General features: G+C 46.7%; 1 protein-coding gene across 2 annotated transcripts; it reads right to left on the minus strand.

Annotated features, from left to right (window-relative positions):
• Positions 1–750: 750 nt before the first annotated feature.
• On the minus strand, positions 751–26,894 carry PXMP4 (peroxisomal membrane protein 4). 2 transcript variants are annotated; one of them, XR_011570194.1, is made up of 5 exons: positions 26,638–26,894; positions 21,128–21,190; positions 15,020–15,218; positions 10,356–10,971; positions 751–9,469 (listed from the first exon to the last, which is right to left on the minus strand). XR_011570194.1 is itself a non-coding variant. In XM_019972275.2 (4 exons), exons 1-4 carry the CDS (start codon positions 26,748–26,750, stop codon positions 10,708–10,710), a joined length of 639 nt encoding a protein of 212 aa, XP_019827834.2. In that variant the 5' UTR covers positions 26,751–26,894; the 3' UTR covers positions 751–10,707. The 2 variants fall into 2 exon arrangements, 1 of the variants encoding a protein (XP_019827834.2); XM_019972275.2 differs by having other exon boundaries at positions 751–10,971.
• Between the last annotated feature and the right edge of the window lie 450 nt (positions 26,895–27,344).

Below are 27,344 nucleotides of genomic sequence, written 5' to 3' on the forward strand. Positions count from 1 at the left end.
TAGCCCCAAGCCCGAGGTATCCTGATAAGCCTGTTCTCAACAGTTCTCAGGCTTCAAAAAAAAATCCACAATTACTGGGCAGCCATTTCCACTGATGATCTCCTTTCGACCTGATAAATAAGTGAAGCTCATTTATCTACATGGCTCAGGAAGGAGGCTCAGAGAGGGGCACTCGCTGCTCAAGGTCACACAGCAAAATAGAAGTCTTCCTCTGTAAAACCCAGGGCCTGCCCTTCATGTACAACCCCTCTGTAAATACCTCAGGGTCAGCCTCAGGGCTGTTAAGAGTACAATGTGTGGTTTCCAAAAGGTATTATGTGGATAGTGGCTTAATTAACAGGGGCTCACTGTCCATCTCCACCTTTCTCAAGTCCTAACTCAAGAGAAGTCCAAAGGGGTAGAAGCTCCTGGAGCCACGATCCTTTGCCTGAAGATCTCTTTCCTAGAGGCAGGCTGGTGGAGGAGTGATAGCCTGGGTTTCTAAATCAGGTGGATGTAAACGAGAATCCGAGTCTGTGACCTTGGACAAGTCAATTCACTTCCTCTGAGCCTCACTCATTCATCCACTCCCCAGTCTCCATTCAATATTTACTGAGCCCCTGCTATGTATCCGACATTGTGCCAGGTGCTTGGGGGACAGCTGAAAGCAAAACACTCATCTCTGACTCCTGGAGCTCACCCTCCAATGGGAGAGTCAGATTTCTTTGTATCTGCACAATATGCTCATTAAGAAGTTTGACAAGCGACACAAATAGTTCAAAGCTATTTATTCCGCATACACCAACTCCCCTAAACGTACATTCATAGCTTAAAAAAAAAATCTCCAGACATGAACATCCCATTATTATAAGGAATACATAATTGGGAGAAATGATTCTGTGGGGACTTCATTTTATTAAGAGGCACAGAGACATCCATTGTTGAGTTCTGGCAGAAGGAGGTGGGGAGTTTTATGTCTGCAACATTACATTCGTCTCGAATGATCCCTTGTCACTACGCTGAATGGTTTGACTGACGGTTTACTGTCTCTGGAGATGTTCTGTCACGGTGCCAGTCCTGGCTGTGTCTGAACACAGGCCTCTCACCCATTCGGGAGGCTGTCTCACATAGGAGCAAGCCTTGGGAGTTGGGCAGACCCCTACTGTGTGGCTTGGCCAGATGGGTAAGTGATTTACCCCCATGAAGAGCTCTGATTGCCTCCTTGGTAGAACAAGGGGCAGGGGCTCCTCAACAGAATGGGTGTCCGGGTTCAATGAGAAAACAAGACAAGCAGAGTTTGCAAACTGGCCCGCAGGCCGGATTTAATTTGCTCAGGGTATTCTTCCCCTGAATTATGAATTAGTTTTTAAAACAAATTTTAAATTGGGACATGCTATAGAAAATTTTCACTTTTCACTTTCTTGTATTGGAGAAGGAAATGGCAACCCACTCCAGTGTTCTTGCCTGGAGAATCCCGGGGATGGGGGAGCCTGTTGAGCTGCCGTCTATGGGGTCACACAGAGTCGGACACGATTGAAGCGACTTAGCAGCAGCAGCAGCATAGAAAATTTTAAATATTTGGATTTTTAAAAATTTTTGGCTGTGTTGCATGGCTTGCAGGATGTTAATTCCCTGACACCTGGAATCCTAACCATTCGATTACAAGGGAACGCCCAAATGTTTGGCTTTAAAAAAAAGTAATATCTGGCAATGCCAGGTAGGCCATCAGGGTACTGAGCAAGTGCTGTCCCCCATTTAGCCAGAGCCTTGGCCCTCCAGGCAACCAGTGTCCCTGCCTGGCTTGCCTCTCATGATGACCTTATTTGCCCTGCCACTCTGAGTTTGCAATCCCTAATGCCTGTGCCCGGCACTGAGTAAGCATCCAATAAATGTTAACTACTCTTAGGAACATTACTAGAGCACCAGCACAGCTCCTCTTTGCGGAAGACGTGGATGTGGAAGGGAAGGGGAGTGGGTGTTCATGGGGGTGTTCGTGCCAGCCAGCAGTTGCCTGACTATGTGGCCTTGGCTCAGTCTTTGGTCATCAGCCAGTCCAAATGTCCAGCCGGAGGGTCCAAGGTCAGTGGAAGTGGCTAGGCTTCTAGTCCATAAGTGAGCCTCCCTTCCCTTGCACCCCCATTATTCCATGAGCTCCAGCTCTGGGGACCCCCTCTCCTCTCCAAGGCCCACCCAGTGCCTCTTCCTTTCTCTGTATCACGCCAGCCTCTGCAGTGGGATTATGCTTTTCCAAGCAGAAGGAAGAAAACCTGACAGGGTGGCCATGCCTGCCCTGACCAGTGCTGCAGTGAGGGGCTGGGGAGCCCTCAAAGCAGAAGGGCTCTGTTTTCTCACCTGTAAAATGGGGATGGTAATAATAACGATCACAGTGTTCACTTTATAGGCCTGTTGGGACATTAACTGAGTTATGAAAGCGCTTAGGGCAGTAGTTGGCGCGTAGAGAGCCCTCAATAAATGTCAGCAGTTACTAAGAATGAAGGCTGAATTATGGGAGCAGCTTGCCTACATCTCCTCCTAATTTTTCCAAATGAGAAAAGAAAAAAACTTCTTGTTAGGCTGCAGAACGAGTTTTCAAGCAGCAATCCATGCACTGCTTCCCAAATTTTATTAGGCTCAGAGACAAGCAGAAAAACACACTTGGACAGCAATGAAGTGTGTAGATGAGACAATCCTATATTCCACTGATTCTCAGACCATTTTCTAAAAATTGATTAATATTTTTTTTGGCTGCACCAGGGGGCAGGTGGGAATCTTAGTTCCCTGACCAGGGATTGAACCCGTGCCTTCTGCAGTGGAAGCACAGAGTCTTAACCACTGGACCACCAGGGAAGTCCTCTCTCAAACTTTCTTTTTTCGTATTTAACAGCTCTGAAAGTGAGGTGCAGCATACAATCAATGGCATGCCCATTTTTAGTCAGCAGCTCTTCTCCTTCCTAGGGGCTCAAGATAAAACGTTGTGCCTCATTTTGGAGGGTGTCTTGGAAGTTGGAGATAAGGTGGCTGAAAAGCACGGGCCCCGGGGCCTGCCCCCTCAGAGGCCTCATTGTTCTCATCACCTCCAGCCTCCCCAGCACATTTGAGGCCGGCCACGGTGGAGCAAGTCGCTTTTCTCTCATTTTGCTCGTTTTCTTTTCTGACACCTGCTGACCTGCATTTGGTCCCGGGGTTGACAGCACATGGCAAATGCGGTCAGGGAGGGGAGTAGCGAGAGCTCACGAAGAGAAGAGAAAGGCTTTTCATAATATATTAAGATATTCAGAAAGGAGGAGCCTGAGATATTCTCCCTCCCTCTCCTCTTTTTTTTTTTTTTTTTTGAACAACAACAAAAAAATCCCTGCTGGAAGCCAGAGTTATATATATGCCAAACAGGCCAGGAAACCCAGCAGGCCTCCTGGAGCTGGCAATGAACCGAAACAGGGGCATTGTGTCCAGGCCACTGGCTGGCTGAGGGGCATTGTTAGGGCCTGGCCCTGTCTGGGAAGAGGGGGGCGCAGGGGGCAGGGGGAGTGTGTTCCCATGACTCCCTGGGGAGTGACAACAATCAAGGCCAGCTGCGAAGCTCGCATGCCAGGGGCCCGTGGGCGGGTGGCTGGCCCCAGAGGGGCCGTGGAGGGCTGCAGGGGGCTGAAGAGGCGAGGGGAGGCGGCAAGATCCAGGTCTGTTTCTCAGCTGGGCGGGGGTGGGGGGGGTCATTTGCTATACCCGTCTCTCTCATCCCCACCTCCAGAAAGTCCCGGGCCTCTGAGCCACTTTGCAAATGATACCCCAGATCTGCCCACTTCTCTCCACCCCAAGGCCCCACCCTGATCCAGGCTGCCATGGTCTCTCACTGGGACCCCTGCCTGGCCTCCTCACTGGATCCTGGTGCCAGCCTGGCTCTCTACGTTCTGTTCCCCACACAGAGCTAGAAGGATCTTTCCAAAATGTAAATCACATCACAGCCACATCACTCTCCTGATTAAACCTGCCAAAGGCTGCCTGTCAAACTGAGAAGAAAACCCAAACCCCTCACTCTGGCCCACAAAGCCGGCCTGATGGGCCCAGCCAGCCTCTGGGACTCCATCTCCGACACTCCAGGAAGCCCCCACCTGCCACTCTGTCCCAGTCTCGCAGACCTCCTGCAGGCCCTGGAATGCTGTCAGCTGTTTCCTCCTTAGGGCCTGCGCACTTTGCAGCTCCTATGCCAGGAACAGCCTTCCTCTACCTCTCAGCATGGCTTGATCCCAGAGCGAACAACACCTCCTCAGAGAGGCCTTCCCTGGAAAACAGACCTTGCTGCTCTCTACTGCACTGCCTTCCTGGCACCTACCACTGAACTGTATATTCGTTAGTCTTCCCTCCCTGGGTGGTAAACCCCAGGTGAGCAGGAACTGGTTTTTTCATCGCTAAACCCTAGCCTCCCATATCACCAGGTACATAGTACCTAGCAAGAACTCAGCCAATATTGATTGTTGTTGTTCAGTTGCTAAGTTGTATCCAAGTCTTTGTGACCCCATGGACTGCAGCATGCCAGGCTTCCCTGTTATTCACTATCTCCCAGAGTTTGCTCAGATTCATGTCCATTGAGTCGGTGATGCTATCCAACCATCTTATCCTCTGTCACCCCCTTCTTCTCTTGTCCTCAATCTTTCCCAGCACCAGGGTCTTTTCCAATGAGTCAGCTTTTCGCGTCAGGTGGCAAAGTATTGAAACTTCAGCATCAGTCTTTCCAATGAATATTCAGAGTTGATTCCCTTTAGGACTGACTGGTTTGATCTCCTTGAAGTCTAAGGGAGTCTCAAGAGTCTTCTCCAGCACTACAGTTTGAAAGCATCAATTCTTCAGCGCTCAGTTTTCTTTATGGTCCAGTTCTCACACCCATACATGACCACTGGAAAAACCATAGCTTTGCCTATACGGACCTTTGTCGGCAAAGTGATGTCTCTGCTTTTTAATACGTTGTCTAAGTTTGTCATAGCTTTTCAGCCACCCTCAAGCAGTCCTGAAACTGTGATGCATGAACCCAAGTTCCATGAACTTGGACAGGAAAAAAAATTACACCTATATTTTCACTAGTCTCTAACTGAAATGTAACATTTCCTTCCATTTTAAATGTAGGCAACAATCCAGAGGCCAATTAGCAGCAACTTGGGACTTTATCACCAAGAGAAATCACAGCTAGTTCCTTATCACAGCTGCCCCAGGGATCCTAAGATACTGTTCATGCTTATGACACCTGTGACATCCTGGTAGCTTTGGACCTGCCACTCCATCTTTTTATCTGATGTGTTTAAAAAAGAACACACAGGGCTTCCCTGGTGCCCTGTACTCTTTCAGTAGTAAAGAGTCTACCTGCCAGTGCAGGAGATACAAGTTGGAGCCCTGACCTGGGAAGATCCCACATGCCTCAGAGCAAATAAGCTATTGTGCCACAATTATTGAGCCTGTGCTCGAGAGTCTGGGCGCCGCAACTACTGAAGCCCGCGCACCGTAGAGCCCATGCTCTGCAACGAGAGAAGCCACCGCGATGAGAAGCCTGCGTGCTGCACCTAGAGAGTAGCCCCCGCTTGCCACAGCTAGAGAAAAGCCCGAGCAGCAGTGAAGACCCAGCACAGCCATAAAAAATATTTCTAAGTCACAAATATAAAAAATATTATTATTTCAATATTCAATATAATTATTGTCTTTTATAATTCTATTTATGGTTTTAAAAACGGCATTCTTAAAAAAAAAAAGAATTCTTGAGAAGGGTCTAGAGGCTTCACCAGATGCCAAAAGGGTTCATGACACACATAAAAAAGACACCCTAAAAAGGAGTGTCGTGAAAGAGCTGATGTAGGGAGTTCCCTGGCAGTCCAGTGGTTAGGACTCTAAACTTCCGCTGCAGGGGGCCCAGGTTCAACTCCTTGTTAGGCAACTAAGATCCCACAAGCTGGGGAGCGTGGGTAAAAAAAAAAGAGCTGATGACGTATGACTTTGATCTCTCTCAGCTGACATCCAGCCCATGAGACGCTGAAGGGAGAGCTCAGAAAAGCAGGAGAGCAAGGCTTCCAACAGGAACCTCATGACCTGCATTTCACTGCTGCCTGGTCCTGTCTTGTTCATGAAATCATGAACACACAGCCCTGCAACAGAAAGCAGGAAGCCCTCTTGAAAATCAGTACTCAGAGGGGAGCCCAGCTGTCCCTCTGTCCTCTAGCTGGGCCCCTGTGGCCTCCAGTCCCAAGAGTGAGTTCTGCAGGAGGCCTCTGGTTAAACTTAACACACTCTCATCCAAAATGTGGGCTTTCCCCATGGCTCAGTGGTAAAAAATCCACCTGCAACGCAGGAGCCACAGGTTCAATCCCTGGGTCAGGAAGATTCCCTGGAGGAGGGCATGGCAAACCACTCCAGTATTCTTGCCTAGAGAATCCCATGGAGAGGGAAGCCTGGTGGGCTACAGCCCATAGGGTCACACAGAGCTGGACATGACTCAGCACGCACGCACCCAAAATGCTTTTCAAGACTGAAAAAGACCCTCTCTATCCCTATGAATCTGCAACAAGATAAGGGAAGGAAAACAATTTTTTATAAATACCCTCATAGAAAGCAACCCACCTGCAGTCACAGATTGGTTCCAAGAGGTGGACACAGCATGACGTGCTGGTTTAGGAGAGTGTCAGGTTTAAAGTCTGATTCTCACAAACCCAACACACACTCATGAGAGTGGGAGAAGCGAACAGTGTGGACAGAAACACCATCTCCAGGATCCTTTCTGGAGCCTGCCGTGAGGAAGGCGGCAGTCGTGAGAAGCCGAGGAGGCAGCTTCTTGGAGCCTGGGTTTGTGAATCATCACTCTCACGTGGGTTCCCCGAACAACCTCTAATTTGGGAGAGGAGCAGCAGAAGGGCCCCAAATTCACTTCAACTTTGTCCTTCCCCTTTCAGTTGGAGTTCCGTGGGCATTCATGTTGGGTGTCATCTACGACAAGACTCAGGACATCTAGGATGATTCATCTTCATGCTGATCTGCCCGAGATATTTGGGGACTTGGGGGTGGGGTTGAGGGGGACAGGAACTGCCTCAAAGAAAGGACTCCCTTTTTAAAAAAAAAAAAATAATACTAACACTGACTTTTTTTTTTGGTCACGCCCCATGGCTTGCAGGATCTTAGGTTTCTGACTAGGGATTGAACCCGTGCCCTTGGCAATGAAAGCACCAAGCCTAACTACTGGACCGCCAGGGAATTCCAGGACTCACTTTTGTATCAGATTATTGATCAAAGAGAAACCAAACATGCAGAGAACAAGGAAGGAGTGTCCAAGAGTTCTTGAGATGACAGTGCAATGTAAAAGCTTCTTAGAGGACAGAGATGGGTGGTTGTGCAGAGAATTTCTCAGGAAGGGTGCACTAGAATGGATGGGGGCGCCCCTGGCTGGGGAGGCGGTGGGTAGGTGGAGCTGAGGTTCAGGGGGAACTTGACTCTTCCTTATTATACCTTTGTGTACCCATTTACATTTTGCACTATTGTGTATGCATTATTGCTTAAAAATTTTTGTTTACAGCTTTGCAAGTTAGAGACCTCATAGGAAAGTAGCAGGTGCTTAATTGACACATATTAAAACACTGCTATTTCAGGAACTAGCATTTATGGAGCGCCTACTGTGGGCCAAGGGCCTCTGGCAATCCCAGTTTTCCAGGTCTTACAGACACGGAGGCTGGGCCAGGAGGGAGCTGAGTGGGAACTCCTCCCAGGAGCCGGGGCTCTAGTCCTGCCTGAGGACCACACCACCTCCCTCCCTGGAGTGAGCAGTTGGAGGCACCAGATGCTTTGGCAGGATCCAGAGAGATGCCATCTGTGAGGGGAACCTATTCTTAGAGAGCAGAGACAGTGGGTGGGGGAGCCAGCCAACCCCCAGCGGCAGTTGGGGGACGTCGGGAGGAATGGGGGGCAGGCAGCCAAGGCTTTTACCTTCAGCTGAGGGGTGGGGCAGGCCAGGTTCAAAGCAGAGTGTCCGTAGTCTTTGGGGCCAAGCTTCCTTTTACATTTGGAAGATACATTGGAAACAGCAGCAGGCATATATCGAGTGCTTACTTTATATGCTGTCGTATCATTTAATCCTCCACACCACCCTCCAAGGCATGTGCCGTGAGAATGGCTGTTTAACAGATGACAAGTCGGAGGCCCTGAATGGTTAAGTCACTTACAAGGAACCAGCGGAGCCAGAACTGAGCCCAGACACTCTGGGTTCCAAAGCTGATAGCCTTAACCACCAAGCTCTGCTGCCCGTCAACTCGCTGCACCGGGGGCAGTTTTAGTTTGGGTTCCCCCAAGAGCAGACCCCAAGATGAGGATGTTGAGTGCAAGCAGTTTCTGTGGGAAGTGGTCCCGGGAAGCAGTGGTAGGGGCACGAGGAAGGAGACAAGGGAGGAGGTGTTATCACAAGAGTGACCGCTGTGAGCGGCCGGAGCTCAGGCTTGCCGGGTGCTCTGGAGCCAGCGTGGAGCAGGCACCTGGGAGTTATCCTACCCAGGGGCAATCGGAGTGCAGGAGTGGGGGTCTCCACCCGTCCCTAGTTGATAGCTGCTCCCAGGATGTATTCATCTCCAGCACTGCAGGTCTGCGGCAGGCTGACAGAGCAGGTGCCGAGAGCAAGGGAAGAGCCCTCAGGCAGAAAGACTCAGGGTGGCAGGAGGGTGGCTGGTGTGCACTGAAGTGGTAAGTTAGACAGGATATGGGTGGGGCACTCCAGCATCTGCTTTAAAACCCACTTGCTGTTCGCTACCCTCTCCCCTCCCCATAACCTCAGGGCCTCATTCAGCCTCCACAGAATGAACTAAGGGAACTTCAAGACTACCTTCTCTAAGCTGGCAGTACAACATCGTGCCTGAGAATACACCGTTTAGACTCAGACCCAGTCCCACCTTCATGACCTAACAGTTCTGTGACATAGCTTCCTCATTCGTCACATGGACTACTGGCTGGACCCTGTCATTCCCTACCACCTTGTTACTCAAGCTCAGAACAGCAGCAGCCATCACCCAGGAGCCGTGAGAAACCCAGAATCTCAGGCCCCACCCCAAACCCACTGAATCAGAATCTGCATTTTAATAAGATCTCCAGTGACTCATGTGGATATTTCTACTAGTAATTTTAAAAATATAAAAAGAAATTGAAGTATGCCTACTCCAATGTGTTTGATTTGTTCAGCTTGGTGGTTTAAAAAAAAAAAAATCAGTTCTGGCACACACACAAGTCTCCAGTTCACCAGGTCCCCATCCCTCCCGACTGCATAGCACCCAGAACATCATCATTTATGCCTCTTCCCAGGCCCCTATAGGCATTTGAGTGTGCACCCCAATAACTAGCTAATTTTGCATAGCATAGTTTAGGTTTCTAAATTTAAGGCACTGAAAAAAAAAAAAGAGCTTTGAAATAGCATAGATCTGGTTTGGCTGTCACACGAGTTGTATTGCCTTGGGCAAGTTACTTCTCCGATCCTCAGTTTCCACATCTGTAAAATGGAGATCAAAATATGTACCTGCAAGGTCATTGTATGGGTTAAAAATAATAATGTGCAAAGCACCCAGGAAGGAGGAAGGAGGAGTTCACCAGGTGGATGTCATTAGTAGCTGAAGCAGCCGTCATAGTTACACAAGTCCAATGTAGACACCAGGTATTACTATGATTATCCTCACTTTAGTAGAAACTGAGCCTCTGAGAAGAACCTTCCCCAAGGTTACACAGCAGTCCAGTGGGGACTCAAACCCAGGTCCTCAAGCTCTGTATCTGCACTGTCCACTAGAATTTTCTGCGAGGATAGAACGTTCTAATCTGTGCAGCCACATGTGGCTGCTGAGCACTTGAAATGTGACTGGTCCAAATTGAAAAATGCTGAAAGTGTAAAACACACACCTGATTCTGATGACTTAGTATAAGAAAAATAGAATGTAAAATATCTTATTAATTTTTATATTTAATACACATTAAAATGATAACATTTGAGAAATACTGGGTTCAAAGATATAATTAAGGTTAATCTCTGCTTCTTTCTCTCCCCACATTTTTTTTTTTTTTTTTTTTTGGCCATACCTCGTGGCATGTGGGATCTTAGCTTCCCAACCAGGGATAGAACCCATGCCCTTGGCAGTGACAGCGGAGTCCTAACCACTGGACCACCAGGAATTCCCTCCACTTTTTAAAAACTGTGGCTGCTAAAAAAAAGCTCAGTCACATATGTCTCACACTGTGTTTCTGTTGGACAGTGGAAACACTGGAGCTTCTACAATAGAACACCCAAGGCAAGGAACTGAGTATTGTCTAAAAATGCATTTTTGCAACCCACTGCCCATCAGCCAGAAGCCCTCTTTTACAGAAGAATGGTCAGAGAACATACCCACCAGAAAGAGACTTCAGTGCCCTCGTCTGGGCTCGATGATCCCTGAGGCCCAGGGTGGGGTGTGACCTTCCCTGGTCTCTCAAGAGTCAGCAGCCATCACCGTGCCCAAGGCTCCTCAGCCTGATTCGGTGGCTCGTTTCACTATTCAAGAGTACCTAATGAGAACTGATAATCAGTGCTTCCATTTTGCCAAATGGAGCCCTGGGCTAACAAAAGTTAGTCTGAGACCCCAGATCTTGAAGAGGTAGGAGCCTCTGGGATGGTTAGCAGGTGGAGCCAATCTCAAACCGCGGCTGGATACCTCCGTCACCCGACTGGGGTGCAGGAGCCTTCCTGAGCACCTGGGGGCCCTGTTACTTGGAGGGTTGGCTCTTGTTGTAGATAAAGAAGTCCGAGAGGTCGTGCCACACGTTGCTGTCCTCGTACAGGTAGGTCATGGACGACTGCAGCGAGGGCTGCAGGGTTGGCCGGTGGTACTCGAAGAGCCACAGCACCAGCCCCCACACCAGCCCTGAGAACCATGGAAACGGGTCCAACCTGGGTTCAGGGATGAAGCCCTTCTCCACGCCCAGGCGGCACAGGGCAAATAGGACGCGGGATAGCAGGTACATGCTGATCTGTGGGAGGGAAGGACGGGGTTAGAAGTGGGCCCAGCCACTGGGAACCTTCCACCCACCCCACCCCACCCCACCCCATCCCTTCCCCTTTTCCCCCCATTCTCCTCCCCGACCCCGCCCCACCCTGGAGTGCTGCCTGTGCACTGGATCAGGGTTTTGCAGAGTATGAGCAAGGTGATTTGAAGTGGTTTGCAGCAGGCATTTGAACATTACTGTTTATGTCTTTTTTTGTTAGCAGTATTGCATGGCAAAAAGGATCTTATTTCTTCAACCAGGGATTCAAACTATATCCCCTGCAATGAAAGCACCCAGTTTAAACCTCTGGACTGCCAGGGAAGTCCCACTATTTATGTCTTTTATTATTCTTTTTAATTAAAAATTTTGAACAATGAATATATTTACATGGCTCAAAACTAAAAGGTAGCTTAATGACAAAAAACACAGTCCACAAATGAAAAAAAATTAATAAACTGGATTTCAACAAAATGCAAAATTTTTCAGTTGTGAAAGTCCATGTGAAGAGGTTGAAAAGAAAAGCTACAGACTGAGAGAAAATATTTACAAATACATATCTGACAAAGACTCATGTCTGGAAAATATTTTTAGAAACTCTCAAAACACAACAGTGAAAAAAAAAAGACAATCCAGTTAGAAAATAGGCAAAAGACACAAACAGATATTTCACTGAAGAGGTTAACACAAAAAGAAAATAGACACATGTAAAAAGGTTCAGCTTCATTAGCCATTAGGGAAATGCAAATTAAAACCACAATGAGAGGGACTTCCTGGCAGCCAGTGGTTAAGACTCTAATCATCCCATGCAGGGGGCCCAGGTTCCATCCCTGGTTGGGAAATTAGATCCTGCATGGCACAGCTAAGACCTGGAACAGTAAAATAAATAAATAACTTTTTAAAAACCACAATAAGCACTACACACCTATCAAAATTTCAAAAATCTGAAATGTAACAAACCACATGCCAGCTTGAAGGTGAAGCAACTGGATCACACATATATTCCTGATAGGAATGTAAGATAGGACAATCACTCTGGAAAATACTTCGTCAGTCTCCTCTAAAACTAAATATATATGTACCGTGTGTATGTGCTCAGACCCTGAGTCGTGTCTGACCCTTTACAACCCTTTGGACTGTAGCCCGCCAGGCTCCTCTGTCTATGAGATTCTCCAGGCAAGAATACTAGAGTGGGTAGCCATTTCCTCCTCCAGGGGATCTTCCCAACCCAGGGATCAAACCCATGTCTCCTACATTGCAGGCAGATGCTTTATCTCTGAGACATCCGTAAAACCCTTTATGTATCATATGACCCAGGAATTGCACTCCAGGTATTTATCACAGAAGTGAAAACTTAAGTTCACCAAATACATATACAAGAAGGTTCTGAGCAGCTGCATGCCTAATAGCCAAGAGCTAGAAACAACCCAGATGTCCTTCCATAGGTACATCCATACCATGGAACACTACTCAGCAGTGAAAAGGAATGAACAGCTGATACAATAACTTGAAAGAATTGCCAGGAAATTATGCTGAGTGAAAAAAGCCAACCCTCAAAGATTACATACTATAATGACTCCATTTACATAATATTTTTTTTAATTGAAGTATAGTTATTTACAATGTTGTGCTTCAGGTGCATAGCAAAGTGATTAAGCTATACACACACATATATGTACGTATATTCTTTTTCAGATTATAAAAATTTTATATTATAAAGTATAAAATATTGAATATACTTCCCTTACTAATTATTGTTTATCTATTTTATATATAGTAGTATGTGTTAATTCCAAACTCCTAATTTATGCCTCCCACTTTGGTAACCATAAGTTTGTTTTCTATGTCTGTGAGTCTATTTCTGTTTCATAAATAAGTTCATTTGTATCATCTTTTCTAGATTCCACATGTAAGTGATATATTTGCCTTTTTCTGTCTGATTTCACTTAGTATGATAATTTCTAGGTTCGTCCATGTTGCTGCAAACGGCATTATTTCATTCTTTTTTATGGTTGAATAATATTCCTCTGTGTGTGTGTGTGTGTGTGTGTGTGTGTACACTACATCATCTTTATCTGTTCATCTGTCGATGGTTGCTTCCATGCTTGTAAATAGTGCTGCCATGAACACTGGGGTATATGTATCTTTTTGAATTAAGAGTTTTTGTCTTTTCCATATATATGCCTAGGACTGGGATTGCTGGATTGTATGATGACTCTAGTTTTAGTTTTTTAAGGAATCTCGATACTGGTCTCCACAGTGACTGCACCAATTTATATTCCCACCAACAGTACATGAGTATTCCGTTTTCTCCACACCCTCTCCAGCATTTATTATTTGTAGACTTTTTGATGATGGCCATTCTGACTGGTGTGAGGTGACATTTCACTATAGTTCTGATTTCCATTTCTCTAACAATTAGTGAAACTGACCATCTTTTCATGTTCCTTTTCCTGTGCCTGTTGGCCATCTGTATGTCCATCATGTAACATTTTTGAATGGAGATCAGAGCAGCTGTTGCCAGGGGTCAGGGAAAGGAGGGAAGGGGGAAGGAAATGGGTGTATCCAGGATTCCTAGAATTTGGAAGTTCATAGACAAGTGAAATTTCTATCAAAAAAAAACTGGGGAAACTTTCCCAAAATACAAAATGCTCATATCCACAGACTCTTCCACTCCACGTCTAGGAACTTACAAACAGACCGACACAAGTGCAGGAAGGTGTCTCAACAAAGATGTAGACTACAGTGGATGTGTGAGGTCAAACGCTGAAGAGCCCCTAAACGTCCATCCAGAGGCCACTGTGAAATCAAGGCTGGTCCATGCCATCAGCAGAGAGCTCTGCTCACGTCATAAAGGATGAGGCACTGACAAGAGAGGCCCCTAAGATACACGGTTACATGAAAAAAAGGAAAAACGTACTATGATCTCGTTGGTGGAAAACTGCTGCTATGACCACTGATACAAGCACAGACAAGTTCTGAAAGGCTATACAAGACACAGTTAAAATGACCATCTCTATACATGTACACCTGATTCACTTTGCTGCATTGCAGAAACTAACACAACACTGTAAATCGACTATTCTCCAATTGTATGTATGTGTGTGTGTGCTCAGTCATGTCCAACTCTTTTCGACCCTATGGACTGTAGCCCTCCAGGCTCCTCCGTCCATGGGGTATTCAGGCAAGAATACTGGAGTGGGTTGCCATGCCATCCTCCTCCATGGAACCTTCCTGACCCAGGGATCAAACCCACATCTCCTGCATCTTCCTGAATTGGCAGGCAGATTCTTTACCACTGAGCCACCTGGGAAGCCCAATACTGCAATAAAAATTATTAAAAAAAAAAAAAGTGTTTCTGGGCAGTGGCTGGACAGTTAGAGGGGGAGAGAGACTCTTTTTCAATTTATTTTCTAATTGCATCATGTATCCTAAGCATCCAGAAGTGTGCCAGGCACACAATGAGTGCTTAGTTTGCATTACTTAAAATGTGAAAATAAAACAATTATTTTTATAATTTAAGACTATTTAAGAAATTTGAGGGAGGCAAATTAGAAAGACTGCCAACTTTTCATATAGCTCAAGAAGGATGCTAAAACAGCAGCAGCAGCAGCAACAGTTAGCATTTTATCATTATCTCATTAAAAAATGGAATTTTTAACCAAGAAAAAGGGCAAGTTGCAGAATAAGAGATAATTCTTCAAATGTAGTAAGTTTCGTTTTATGAAAATCTTACTCATTTTTTTTTTCTCATTTCACTGCAGAGTAGTGTTTGGGGGCATGTTTTGTTTTATATTTTTAAATCTTTGCCCCAGAGAGCTGCATGGTACTCCAGCAAGGTACCTGGTTAACAGAGGGGGAAGTTGAGGGGGAAGTGACCTTCCCAAGGTCACACAGGGATTGGTGAACTACAGACCCTCAGATATGGCAGGGAGCCACGAGCTCGTCGTCTTTGACTCCCATCCCCAACTCTATACCTGAATCCTGCCCCATCCCTCAGCCCTCTCCCCGGCCCCCATTCTGGGAAGACCTTTACCTGGCTGTTGATGTTATTGTTGTTTCCAAACACCAGCAAGCCCCCGATGAAGGCAGACACGAATGAGTGTGCCTGGTAGGTCTTGCCCTGGACGTGGGACTGCAGGGCACAGAGTCCCTTGTAGAGGAACACAAACCTGGCCAGGTTCCAGGAGTGGGTGTACGTGGCCTGCAGGATGGCACGCAGCTTCTCCCGGAGGCTGCACAGACACAAGGAGCCACCGTGAGTGCAGGCCCAGCCGCTCCGGGGCATCTACCCACCTGGCATGCAAAACCGGCCCAGGCAAGGAGCCCACGGGCCCACGCTCATTCAACCCCGGGCCTCTGCCCTCCATGCCCTTAGGGCTGCTCCCTCCCTGGATACAGGCTTTGACTTCACGCCATCTCCTTGAAGAGGTCTTCCCTGACTACCCCGCCACCTTTTTCAAGAGGTCTTCCCTGACTACTCCACGTATAAGAATGCCCACTGTATTCTGTTCCTTTATCCAACTTTTCTTTTCCTTCAGAGCTCATATCACCACCTGACATTTACATACTTGTTTATTACCTCCCCCCACTCCCACCTCATCCCAGTGGAAGCTCCCAGAGAGTGGTGTCTATACCTCACTCACTCATCCTCAGTGCGCAGAGCAAGGCCTGGCACATAGCGGATGCTTAATACATTTGTTTCTGGAGTAAACATGTGAAGGAATGAATGAGTGAATGAATGACTACATACTATGTGCTGGATCTGAGGATGTGAGTCTGAGAAAAAGTAGATCTGCTTGCTGCCCTCACAAGGTTTATGATCTAGTGGGAGAGGGAATTACGAAATGAATACTCATAAAACAAAGGTCAAACTTTGCCCTGACAAGCAATGATGCCAGGACGTGAAGGAAGACGTCAAGAGGGGAGAGGAGTTGTACTGGGATCAACACGAGCAGAGGTCCCGAGGAGGGACAGAGAGTGGGGAGTAAAGGAACAAAGACAGGTCATTAAGCCCTGAGCAGAAAATGTGTAAGGCAAAGGCTGTGAGGGAGAGGTGGGACCATGGTAAGATGCGTCTTTAAAAAAAAAAATTTATTTATTTATTTTTGGCTGGACTGGGTCTTTGTTGCTGCTCGAGGGCTTTCTCTAGTTGCAGAGAGCCAGGGCTGCTCTCTAGTTGCAGTGGCTTCTCTTGCTGGGGAGCATGTGCTCTAGGTGTGTGGGCTCAGTAGTTCCTGCACACGGGCTTAGTTGCTCCAAGGCATGTGGAGTCTTCCCAGAGCAGGGACTGAACCCATTGGCAGGCAAATTCTTTTCAAACACCAGGCTGCCAGGGAAGTCCTACGCTTTGTCTTTATCTTGAGAGAAGTGAACCTTTAGTAAGGCACGTGGTTTGACTTATCTTTTCACAATCGCTAGGGGGCAGTGAGGAGAGCCAAGGAGAGGAACCAGGAGACCAATTCAGGCCCAGCAACCACATGTGCCCTTGAGGCCTGAGGAGGGCCTTGAAGTGTGTCAGCTGGGGCCTGGGAAGTCTGCCAGGCAAGGGGGGACAGCTAGGAGTCAGCGAGCTCTCACCCCACGGGGACACGGGCCTACCACTGCCAGTTCTAAGGCAAGCTGCATTTCCTACTTTCCAAGCGTAGGCACTAATACTGCCTTGAAAATGTTTCTAGAATCTGAACACTTCTCACCTCTATGCCACCATCAAGGTCTGGGCCACCAGAGTTGCTCAGCTGGATTATTGCCACTGCCTCCTACTTTACACCTATTTCTGCCCTTGACCCCTAGCAGCAAACACTTCACTTTCTCACTATTAAATTTAAGTCAAATAGTGGCATGTCCACAAACAGATTCTTACGACAATTTCCTATTCCATTTAGAGGAAATGCCACAGGGGTAGGAGGAAGGTTCAAGAGGGAGGGGAGACAGATATATATATACACACACACATACATATATATATATACACACACACAAATATATAGTATATGCTCAATAAATCTAAGTATATATACATACATACATATACTTATGGCTAATTAGCATTGTTGTGTGGTAGAAACCACCAGAACATTGTAAAGCAATTATCTTCCAATTAAAAATTTAGAAAATTAAACAAAAAGAAGAGGAAAAGGCAAACTCTTCTCTTTGACCTAATGCTGAACAGGATGGGCCCCGGTTCAGTTCAGTTCAGTCACTCAGTCGTGTCCGACTCTCTGCGACCCCATGAATCGCAGCACACCAGGCCTCCCTGTCCATCACCAACTCCCAGAGTTCATTGAGACTCATGTCCATCGAGTCAGTGATGCCATCCAGCAATCTCATCCTCTGTCGTCCCCTTCTCCTCTTGCCCCCAATCCCTCCCAGCATCAGAGTCTTTTCCAATGAGTCAACTCTTCGCATGAGGTGGCCAAAGTACTGGAGTTTCAGCTTTAGCATCATTCCTTCCAAAGAAATCCCAGGGCTGATCTCCTTCAAAATGGACTGGTTGGATCTCCTTGCAGTCCAAGGGACTCTCAAGAGTCTTCTCCAACACCACAGTTCAAAAGCATCAATTCTCCGGCACTCAGCCTTCTTCACAGTCCAACTCTCACATCCATACATGACCACAGGAAAAACCATAGCCTTGACTAGACGGACCTTTGCTGGCAAAGTAATGTCTCTGCTTTTGAATATGCTATCTAGCTTGGTCATAACCTTCCTTCCAAGGAGTAAGCGTCTTTTCATTTCATGGCTGCAGTCACCATCTGCAGTGATTTTGGAGCCCAAAAAAATAAAGTCTGACGCTGTTTCCACTATTTCCCCATCTATTTCCCATGAAGTGATGGGACCAGATGCCATGATCTTCATTTTCTGAATGTTGAGCTTTAAGCCAACTTTTTCACTCTCCACTTTCACTTTCATCAAGAGGCTTTTTAGTTCCTCTTCACTTTCTGCCATAAGGGTGGTGTCATCTGCATATCTGAGGTTATTGATATTTCTCCCGGCAATCTTGAGTCCAGCTTGTGTTTCTTCCAGTCCAGCGTTTCTGATGATGTACTCTGCATATAAGTTAAATAAGCAGGATGACAATATACAGCTTCTTTTCCTATTTGGAACCAGTCTGTTGGTCCATGGCCAGTTCTAACTGTTGCTTCCTGACCTGCATACAAATTTCTCAAGAGGCAGATCAGGTGGTCTGGGATTCCCATCTCTTTCAGAATTTTCCACAGTTTATTGTGATCCACACAGTCAAAGGCTTTGGCATAGTCAATAAAGCAGAAATAGATGCTTTTCTGGAACTCTCTTGCTTTTTTCATGATCCAGCGGATGTTGGCAATTTGATCTCTGGTTCCTCTGCCTTTTCTAAAACCAGCTTGAACATCAGGAAGTTCACGGTTCACATATTGCTGAAGCCTGGCTTGGAGAATTTTGAGCATTACTTTACTAGCGTGTGAGATGAGTGCAATTGTGCAGTAGTTTGAGCATTCTTTGGCATTGCCTTTCTTTGGGATTGGAATGAAAACTGACCTTTTCCATTCCTGTGGCCACTGCTGAGTTTTCCAAATTTGCTGGCATATTGAGTGCAGCACTTGCACAGAATCATCTTTCAGGATTTGAAAGAGCTCAACTGGAATTCCATCACCTCCACCAGCTTTGTTCGTAGTGATGCTTTCTAAGGCCCACTTGACTTCACATTCCAGGATGTCTGGCTCTAGGTCAGTGATCACACCATCGTGATTATCTGGGTCGTGAAGATCTTTTTTGTACAGTTCTTCTGTGTATTCTTGCCATCTCTTCTTAATATCTTCTGCTTCTGTTAGGTCCATACCATTTCTGTCCTTTATCAAGCCCATCTTTGCATGAAATGTTCCCTTGGTATCTCTAATTTTCTTGAAGAGATCCCTAGTCTTTCCCATTCTGTTGTTTTCCTCTATTTCTTTGCATTGATCGCTGAAGAACGCTTTCTTATCTCTTCTCTCTATTCTTTGGAACTCTGCATTCAGATGCTTATATCTTTCCTTTTCTCCTTAGCTTTTTGCTTCTCTTCTTTTTACAGCTATTTGTAAGGCCTCCTCAGACAGCCATTTTGCTTTTCTGCATTTCTTTTCCATGGGGATGGTCTTGATCCCTGTCTCCTGTACAATGTCACGAACCTCCATCCATAGTTCATCAGGCACTCTGTCTATCAGATCTAGTCCCTTAAATCTATTTCTCACTTCCACTGTATAATCATAAGGGATTTGATTTAGGTCATACCTGAATGGTCTAGTGGTTTTCCCTGCTTTCTTCAATTTAAGTCTGAATTTGGCAATAAGGAGTTCATAGTCTGAGCCACAGTCAGCCCCTGGCCTTGTTTTTGCCGACTGTATAGAGCTTCTCCATCTTTGGCTGCAAAGAATATAATCAATCTGATTTCGGTGTTGACCATCTGGTGATGTCCATGTGTAGAGTCTTCCTTGTGTTGTTGGAAGAGGGTGTTTGTTATGACCAGTGCATTTTCTTGGCAAAACTCTATTAGTCTTTGCCTTGCTTCATTCCGTATTCCAAGGCCAAATTTGCCTGTTATTCCCGGTGTTTCTTGACTTCCTACTTTTGCATTTCAGTCCCCTATAATGAAAAGGACATCTTTTTTGGGTGTTAGTTCTAAAAGGTCTTGTAGGTCTTTGTAGAACCGTTCAACTTCAGCTTCTTCAGCGTTACTGGCTGGGGCATAGACCTGGATTACTGTGATATTGAATGGTTTGCCTTGGAAACGAACAGAGATCATTCTGTCGTTTTTGAGATTGCATCCAAGTACTGCATTTCGGACTCTTTTGTTGACCATGATGGCTACTCCATTTCTTCTGAGGGATTCCTGCCCGCAGTAGTAGATATAATGGTCATCTGAGTTAAATTCACCCATTCCAGTCACTGGTTCCTAGAATGTCGACATTCACTCTTGCCATCTCTTGTTTGACCACTTCCAACCGGTTACCCCCACAATATTCCTCTCTTTGTTCTCTCCCCTGCAATCCCTCTGCTCCAGCCTCCTCAAACTCACCAGGTATGATCAGCCCTCAGGGCCTTTGCACAGGCTGTTCCGTTGGTATGAAACACTCCTTCCCTTGTTACCCACGTGGCCAACTTTTCCAGCTCCTTCAAGTCTCTACTTAAAATGTCACTTTCTCAATGAGCCCTTCCCTATTTAGCTCTGCAGCCTGCCCTCCCCCAGCACTCTGGATCCCCTTTCCCTGCTTTACATTTTCTTTCCTACAGCCCATATAATATTCTAACATACCACATACTTTTTAAATTTATTATGTTTATTTTCTGCTACGCCTTTCTGCTAAACTGTCAGCTGTACGAGGGAAGGGATCATTCTCTGTTTTATTCACTGCTGTATCCCCAGCACCTAAAGACAGTGTCTGGCACATATTAGATGTTCAATAAATATTTACTGAAGGAATGAATGAGTTTAATTGAAAAAAAATAATTTGGAGGACAAAAACTAAAACAAAAATAAATTTAAAAAAGAAAAATACATAAAGAAAGCAATCTTCACGACCTGGATTTGAGCAGCAGGCAGTCCATGTGTGATTCTTATGAACTCCAGGTGAAGTTAGATACATTAAAAACTAAAACACAAGTTGGTTTTTGAGAAGCTCCTTGAGGGAAGTTATGGAAGATCAGAGAAAGGCCAAGAAGTTTGAACAAGGAAAGAAAGTAGGTCATGGTGAGTTTTCCTGAGAAAGTGATCCTCAGAGAACTGGTATGGGTTGCTAGGAAGGCATAAAGATGGGGTAGAAGAGGAAAGGGGATTCCTGGTGTGTGTGTGGTGGGTACTCATGAGAAATGTAAAGAGGTGGAACCACCTGTTGCACATGAATGAATGGCAGCGAGTCTTGGTGCCAAGGGCTCCCCATGCTGGGGGTTGGAGAGAGGGGGGAATGTCCCTGAGGTCAGACTGCAGGGGGCCTTGAATGCCACACCTGGAAGCTGGCTTCTCTGGAGAACATCAAGGAGCCAGGAGCTGGCGAATTTTCAAGATGGGATAGTAGAATCAGACTTGTGCTCTAGGAAATGGTGGTGTGGGCAGGTTGGACCCAACCTGGAGGCTACTGGGCAAGTCCTGGCACGATCTTGCCCAGTTTGAAGGGTGTGCAGAGGGGACAGGTACCTGCCACTCCGGAAAAGAAAGGTCATGACCAGCGCGTGAGGGGCCCGGATTTTGGCTCCATAGCTGTAGAAACAAAAGAAAATGGTTAAGGCACCACTGCACCACTGTTTCTTTCTGAGCTCTCTCTTTGACTCCCTGTGCCCCCTCCTCCCCTTCCCTAATCCTAATATCATTTTGGGAGGGAAACTAACGCTGGCTTTTGAGTTAGATCTGGGTTCCAAGTGGGTCATACAAAGTAAACAGTATCTGGTACCAAAGCCTTGCCCTGTTTGGCTCTATGCTGCTGCTGCTAAGTCGATTCAGTTGTGTCCGACTCTGTGCGACCCCATAGACAGCAGCCCACCAGGCTCCCCCGTCCCTGGGATTCTCCAGGCAAGAACACTGGAGTGGGTTGCCATTTCCTTCTCCAATGCATGAAAGTGAAAAGTGAAAGTGAAGTCACTCAGTTGTGTCCAACTCTCAGCGACCCCATGGACTGCAGCCTACCAGGCTCTTCCGTCCATGCGATTTTCCAGGCAAGAGTACTGGAGTGGGTTGCCATTGTCTTCTCTGGTTTTGCTCTATAAACTTGGGTAAGTCATTGAATGTCTGAGTCTCCCTTCTTCCTTTAGTAAAAAGTATTGCCTGTTTCAGAGTTGTTTCTGGCAGTTAAGGACCTAGCACATGGAAAAGTTCCTCATTCAACCAGTACTAATGTCGCTACCTTTCTTTTTTTTTTCTTTATTGGACTTGCCCTCGTTCCACCAAGTTCTCCAGCTGTCTGGCCCTGACCTTTCCAGGCTACGAGGTCTAACAATCTTTGACAGTCTCCCTCAGACAATGGTCATGAGCCCCATATTGTTGTCATATGAGTATCTGTGAGGCTTGTTTCCCACCGCCCCCCCCCCCAAAGTATTTATTCATTTTGGCTGCACTAGGTTGTAGTTGCAGCATGTGGAGTCTAGTCCCCAGACCAAGGGTCAAACCTGGGCCCCCTGCATTGGGAGCATGCAGTCTTAGCCACTGGACTGCTAGGCAGGTCCTTGTGAGGCTTGTTGGAAGCAGCAAAAGACTGGGAGGAAGCCTGTGTCCATCCACAGGGGGCTACTAGGTAAACACATAATGGACCCATGGCAACCAGTGGCATACACAGAGCTGTACGTGAACCAGGAAGCTCTAGATATGCTGTAGGCTTGGTTAAAGCAAGGTGTGTAAACTTCTAAAAAGCTCTAACTTTTTATGCCTTTTGTGAATATGCTACCTAATTTTGTAAAAAATCAAATAAAAAGTGTGATCAAATGACAGCAGTGTTACTGCATGTGGTGGCCAGGCTGAACGGCTTATTTCCTCACTGCCTAGCGGTGGGTGGGCAGGACCCTCCTCTGGCCCCCAGCAAGTTTTCTGCCCTGCCTTCTCCAAAGGCATGTCTTCTTACCCTGAATAAAGAGGCCATTGGCCTCTTCCAGCTGGCCAAGGTGAACAGGACCCTGCCTTATACCTCAGACACAAATGGAGCAATGCCCCCAACTGCCTACATGTGCCTGGCCCCCTTCCCAAACTACTCAGACTCTGGTGGGAGCCAGCTACTGCCACTCACAAGATCTCTCTGTGTCCTGAAACACGGAATGCTCTGGATTAAAAAGGACTGAAAGGACATGATAGGGACTTCCCCAGCAGTCCAGTGGTTAAGACTCTGTGCTTCCACTGCAGGAGATGAGGGTTCGACCCCTGGTTGGAAAACTAAGATCACATGTGCCGTGTGGTGTGGCAAAAACAAAACAAAACGGTCATGACCAAGGAAACGTCAGAGCAGCTCTGAATACAGACCTTCAGTCCTCTTCCATATAAAAGAGAAGTAAATGAAGGACCATGGCAGATGCAGTATGATATCCTGGAAGATCCCTATCTAGACTATCTTCCTGTAGAGGACATTTAGGGGACAACTGGGACCATCTGTCTATTAACTAGACAGCAGTCAACATTATAGGATTATGATTCATTTCTTTTTTAATCAAAAAAATTGTATACACCTACATTTTTGTACTTTAAAAGAAGTTTTTTTAAAAATTTATTTTTGGCTGTGCTGGGTCTTTGTTGCTGCGTGGGCTTCTCATTGCAGTGGCTTCTCCTGTTGCAGAGCATGGTCTTTTGGGCATATGGGCTCAGTAGTTATATTTCCTGGTTCTAGAGCACAGGCTCAATGGCTGTGGCTCATGGGCTTAGTTACACCACAATATGTGGGATCTTCCCAGACTAGGAATCGCACCTGTGTCTGATGCATTGGCAGGTGGATTCGTTACCACTGAGCTATGAATTTTCCTCTCTGAGCCACAGTCTTCTCATCCAGAAAATGGGTACAGTGGCAATTCCTCCCTTATACGCTTATTCATTCAGTTAATATTTAAAAGCCTACTTATACTAAGGAACAAAACAGATAAAAACTTCTGTCCCCATGAAGCTCATTTTCTAGTGAGAGAGTAGAAAATGCATAAGTGATGCATAAGGGATGCTAAGTGTCAGGTGGTGATAAGGTCTATGGAGGCAAAGTCAGTAGGGAAGGAGGTGGAAGTTCAAAGATTGCCTCATTGAGGAGGTAACAATCAGAAGCCTGAAGGTGAAGGAGTGAGCCAGGCAGATATTCACGCCAGTACAACCATGATTACAGCAGCCAACAGTTATATACATACCAGGCACTATGCTGAGCATTTCACAATACCAGACTACCTGATCTGCCTCTTGAGAAATTTGTATGCAGGTCAGGAAGCAACAGGTAGAACTGGACATGGAACAACAGACTGGTTCCAAATAGGAAAAGGAGTACATCAAGGCTGTATATTGTCACCCTGCTTATTTAACTTATATGCAGAGTACATCATGAGAAATGCTGGACTGGAAGAAACATAAGCTGGACTCAAGATTGCCGGGAGAAATATCAATAACCTCAGATATGCAGATGACACCACCCTTATGGCAGAAAGTGAAGAGGAACTAAAAAGCCTCTTGATGAAAGTGAAAGTGGAGAGTGAAAAAGTTGGCTTAAAGCTCAACATTCAGAAAATGAAGATCATGGCATCTGGTCCCATCACTTCATGGGAAATAGATGGGGAAATAGTGGAAACAGTGTCAGACTTTATTTTTCTGGGTTCCAAAATCACTGCAGATGGTGACTGCAGCCATGAAATGAAAAGATGCTTACTCCTTGGAAGGAAAGTTATGACCAACCTAGATAGCATATTCAAAAGCAGAGACATTACTTTGCCAGCAAAGGTCCGTCTAGTCAAGGCTATGGTTTTTCCTGTGGTCATGTATGGATGTGAGAGTTGGACTGTGAAGAAGGCTGAGCGCCGAAGAATTGATGCTTTTGAACTGTGGTGTTGGAGAAGACTCTTGAGAGTCCCTTGGACTACAAGGAGATCCAACCAGTCCATTCTGAAAGAGATCAGCCCTGGGATTTCTTTGGAAGGAATGATGCTAAAGCTGAAACTCCAGTACTTTGACCACCTCATGCGAAGAGTTGACTCATTGGAAAAGACTCTGATGCTGGGAGGGATTGGGGGCAAGAGGAGAAGAGGACGACAGAGGATGAGATGGCTGGATGGCATCACTGACTCGATGGACGTCAGTCTCAGTGAACTCCAGGAGTTGGTGATGGACAGGGAGGCCTGGTGTGCTGCGATTCATGGGGTCGCAAAGAGTCGGACATGACTGAGGGACTGATCTGATCTGATCACACATATTGACTCAATTCTCTCGACAGTATGATGGAAGTCAAAGTGTTCGTTGTTTAGTCTGTCCAATTCTGTGAGCCCATAGACTGTAGCCCTCCAGGCTCCTCCGTCCATGGTATTATCCAGGCAACAATAATGAAGTGGGTTGCCATTTCCCTCTCCAGGGGATATTCCCAACCCAGGGACCGCACCTGGGTCTCCTGCATTGCACGCAGATTCTTTACCTTCTGAGCCACCAAGAAAGCCCAACAGTATATTGAGAGGGTAACAGGCAGGAAGGCCAGGGGTCCCCAAATGGAGGAGACAGACTACAAGTGTCAGACATTTTAAACTATCTCTTAAGTGGCAGGAGGAAACAAACAAGTGTTAGATTTCTTCCCCTCCTCTATACAAATTTTAAAAGGTTTCTTTTAGAATTCTGTGTTGCCATGACAACACCTGGTTCCACCAGAACTTAACTTTTCTCAAACCTAGATCTATCCGATCCGGTTTTTCTTATGGAAATCTTTGCCTTAAGCTATGTTAATGAACTACGTATCTACCCTAGACTCTGTCTTCCTTGTAGAAGGAAATGGCAACCCACTCCAGTGTTCTTGCCTGGAGAATCCCAGGGACCGGGGAGCCTGGTGGGCTGCCATCTATGGGGTCGCACAGAGTCGGACACGACTGAATCGACTTAGCAGCAGCAGCAGTAGCTACATAACATCCAACTAAAGACTAGCAGGGAGCACTCCTGATGATGATGTCTATGTCAGAAGCTTTCTCTAATTCTTTTATACTTTAAAAAAGCTTTATTACACAAAAGCTCTGAGTGATCAAGCCTCGTCACTGGCCCCGGATTGAATTCCTCTCCTCCGGAGGCCAAGAATCCGGGCGTCTTTCATGGCTCAGCAACAACCTTTCAATATAAGTACTATTATCAGCCCCATTTTATAAATATTGAGGCTTAGAGAGCCTAAATGAGTTGCACAAGATCATGCAGGTAAGGGGCACCAGTACTCAAACTGAGGTGATCACATCCACACCGCCACGCCATGCTGCCACTAAAATGCCAAGTCCAAGGACATGCAGATTTTTGTTCCCTTTGTTCTTTGATGCTTCCCCAGTTCTGGCATTGTAGGCTCTCAATAAATGATAGCGTTTATGCATAAAGTTTAAAGGAAAATGAGCTCCAGTCCTGGCGCCAACCAGAGGAAATGACCTCCTCTTCTGCAGGTCTGATGACCAAATTGTAATCAGTTTGCTTGGCAAATACTTGCAGCTTCAGTTACACTGGTCACACCTGCGGCTTATCAGAAGAGGACTTAGCAGTAGAATCTTTTTTTTTTTTTTTTAGCAGTAGAATCTTACAAAAGAATGAGAAGCGGGATGAAAGTCCAGGGCAGCTTAATGAGGGGAGCATAGAGAGGCAGAGCCGCAAGTCTTGCTAGAAGGCAGAGTCCAGCTTCCCACTGTCCAGATGGAGCCACGGAAGCCAGATAGGCCCAAGGGCACACAGCAGCGGGAGGGGGAAACTGGACCCAAATGAAGGGATACAGGGGCTGGCATGGGAAATAGTCAAGACAATAGGGCCAGGCTGCAAAGCACGGAGTGCCTAGAAAAAGCGTAGTTAGACCCCCGGCTCAGAAGGCGCACAGAACCCAAAATCCAGCGCCCACTGCGCCGACAGTGGACGCCAAGACCTAGAGACACACTAGGGCTGCTCAAGGGCGCACAGCGCAGCGGCGCCGGTCCCAGAGGCAGCTTCTCCAACCCCACCAGATCGATCCTTCAGCCCCTGCCCAGCCCGATGACCCCACTCACACTGCCCCGTTCCGGAAGCCCTTAAGCATGGCCAGTGCTGCGTGGTAGCGGCGCTTGCGCAATAGTGCGTTGATCGCAAAGAGCAGAGCCCGCAGCTGCGGTGGGGCGACCATAATGCAGGCGTCGCTGAGGGTGGTAGACACGGAGCAGGACTCACGCCCTGACAGCCGGGGTTGCTATTGCACAACCCTCAGTAGGGCTGGAGGTGCCGGATGGTGCCGGACATTGCAGCCGCGTCTTTGAGCCCATAGGATGTGTCTGCTGTCACTCATACGAGCAGGGCCGATCACAGAGCTCACTCAACTCACCAGGGGAATGGGACGCAAGCACTCTCCCGAAGAGCGGTCTGATTGGAAGAGAGGGAAAGCTCGTAGCCAATTACAATGGGCTCCGTCCAATTCGACCGCAAAAAGGTTAGAAACGTATTCCTGGATTTGTCCAATCAGAAAGCAGTTTCCCTGGGACTTAGAAGAGGTGTGTCACCTGTGAGCTTGGAAGTTTTTTGAAAGAGGAGCCACCCTCGGGAGAGTAGGGATGGTGACACGGGGAGGAGCCAGGCCTTAACTGTACACAGGACAATTCTGATTGGTTAACATGGACTACCAATCTTCTCAGACCACAAATGACTTGGCACCTTTACCTTTTTGGTTTCCGTATGTTCTTAAAAACCAAACATTTTCTCATGGTCCGCAGAAGACTGTATGATC

The sequence above is a fragment of the Bos indicus genome, chromosome 13, assembly GCF_029378745.1.
Source record: "Bos indicus isolate NIAB-ARS_2022 breed Sahiwal x Tharparkar chromosome 13, NIAB-ARS_B.indTharparkar_mat_pri_1.0, whole genome shotgun sequence".
NCBI classification, from domain to species: domain Eukaryota; kingdom Metazoa; phylum Chordata; class Mammalia; order Artiodactyla; family Bovidae; genus Bos; species Bos indicus.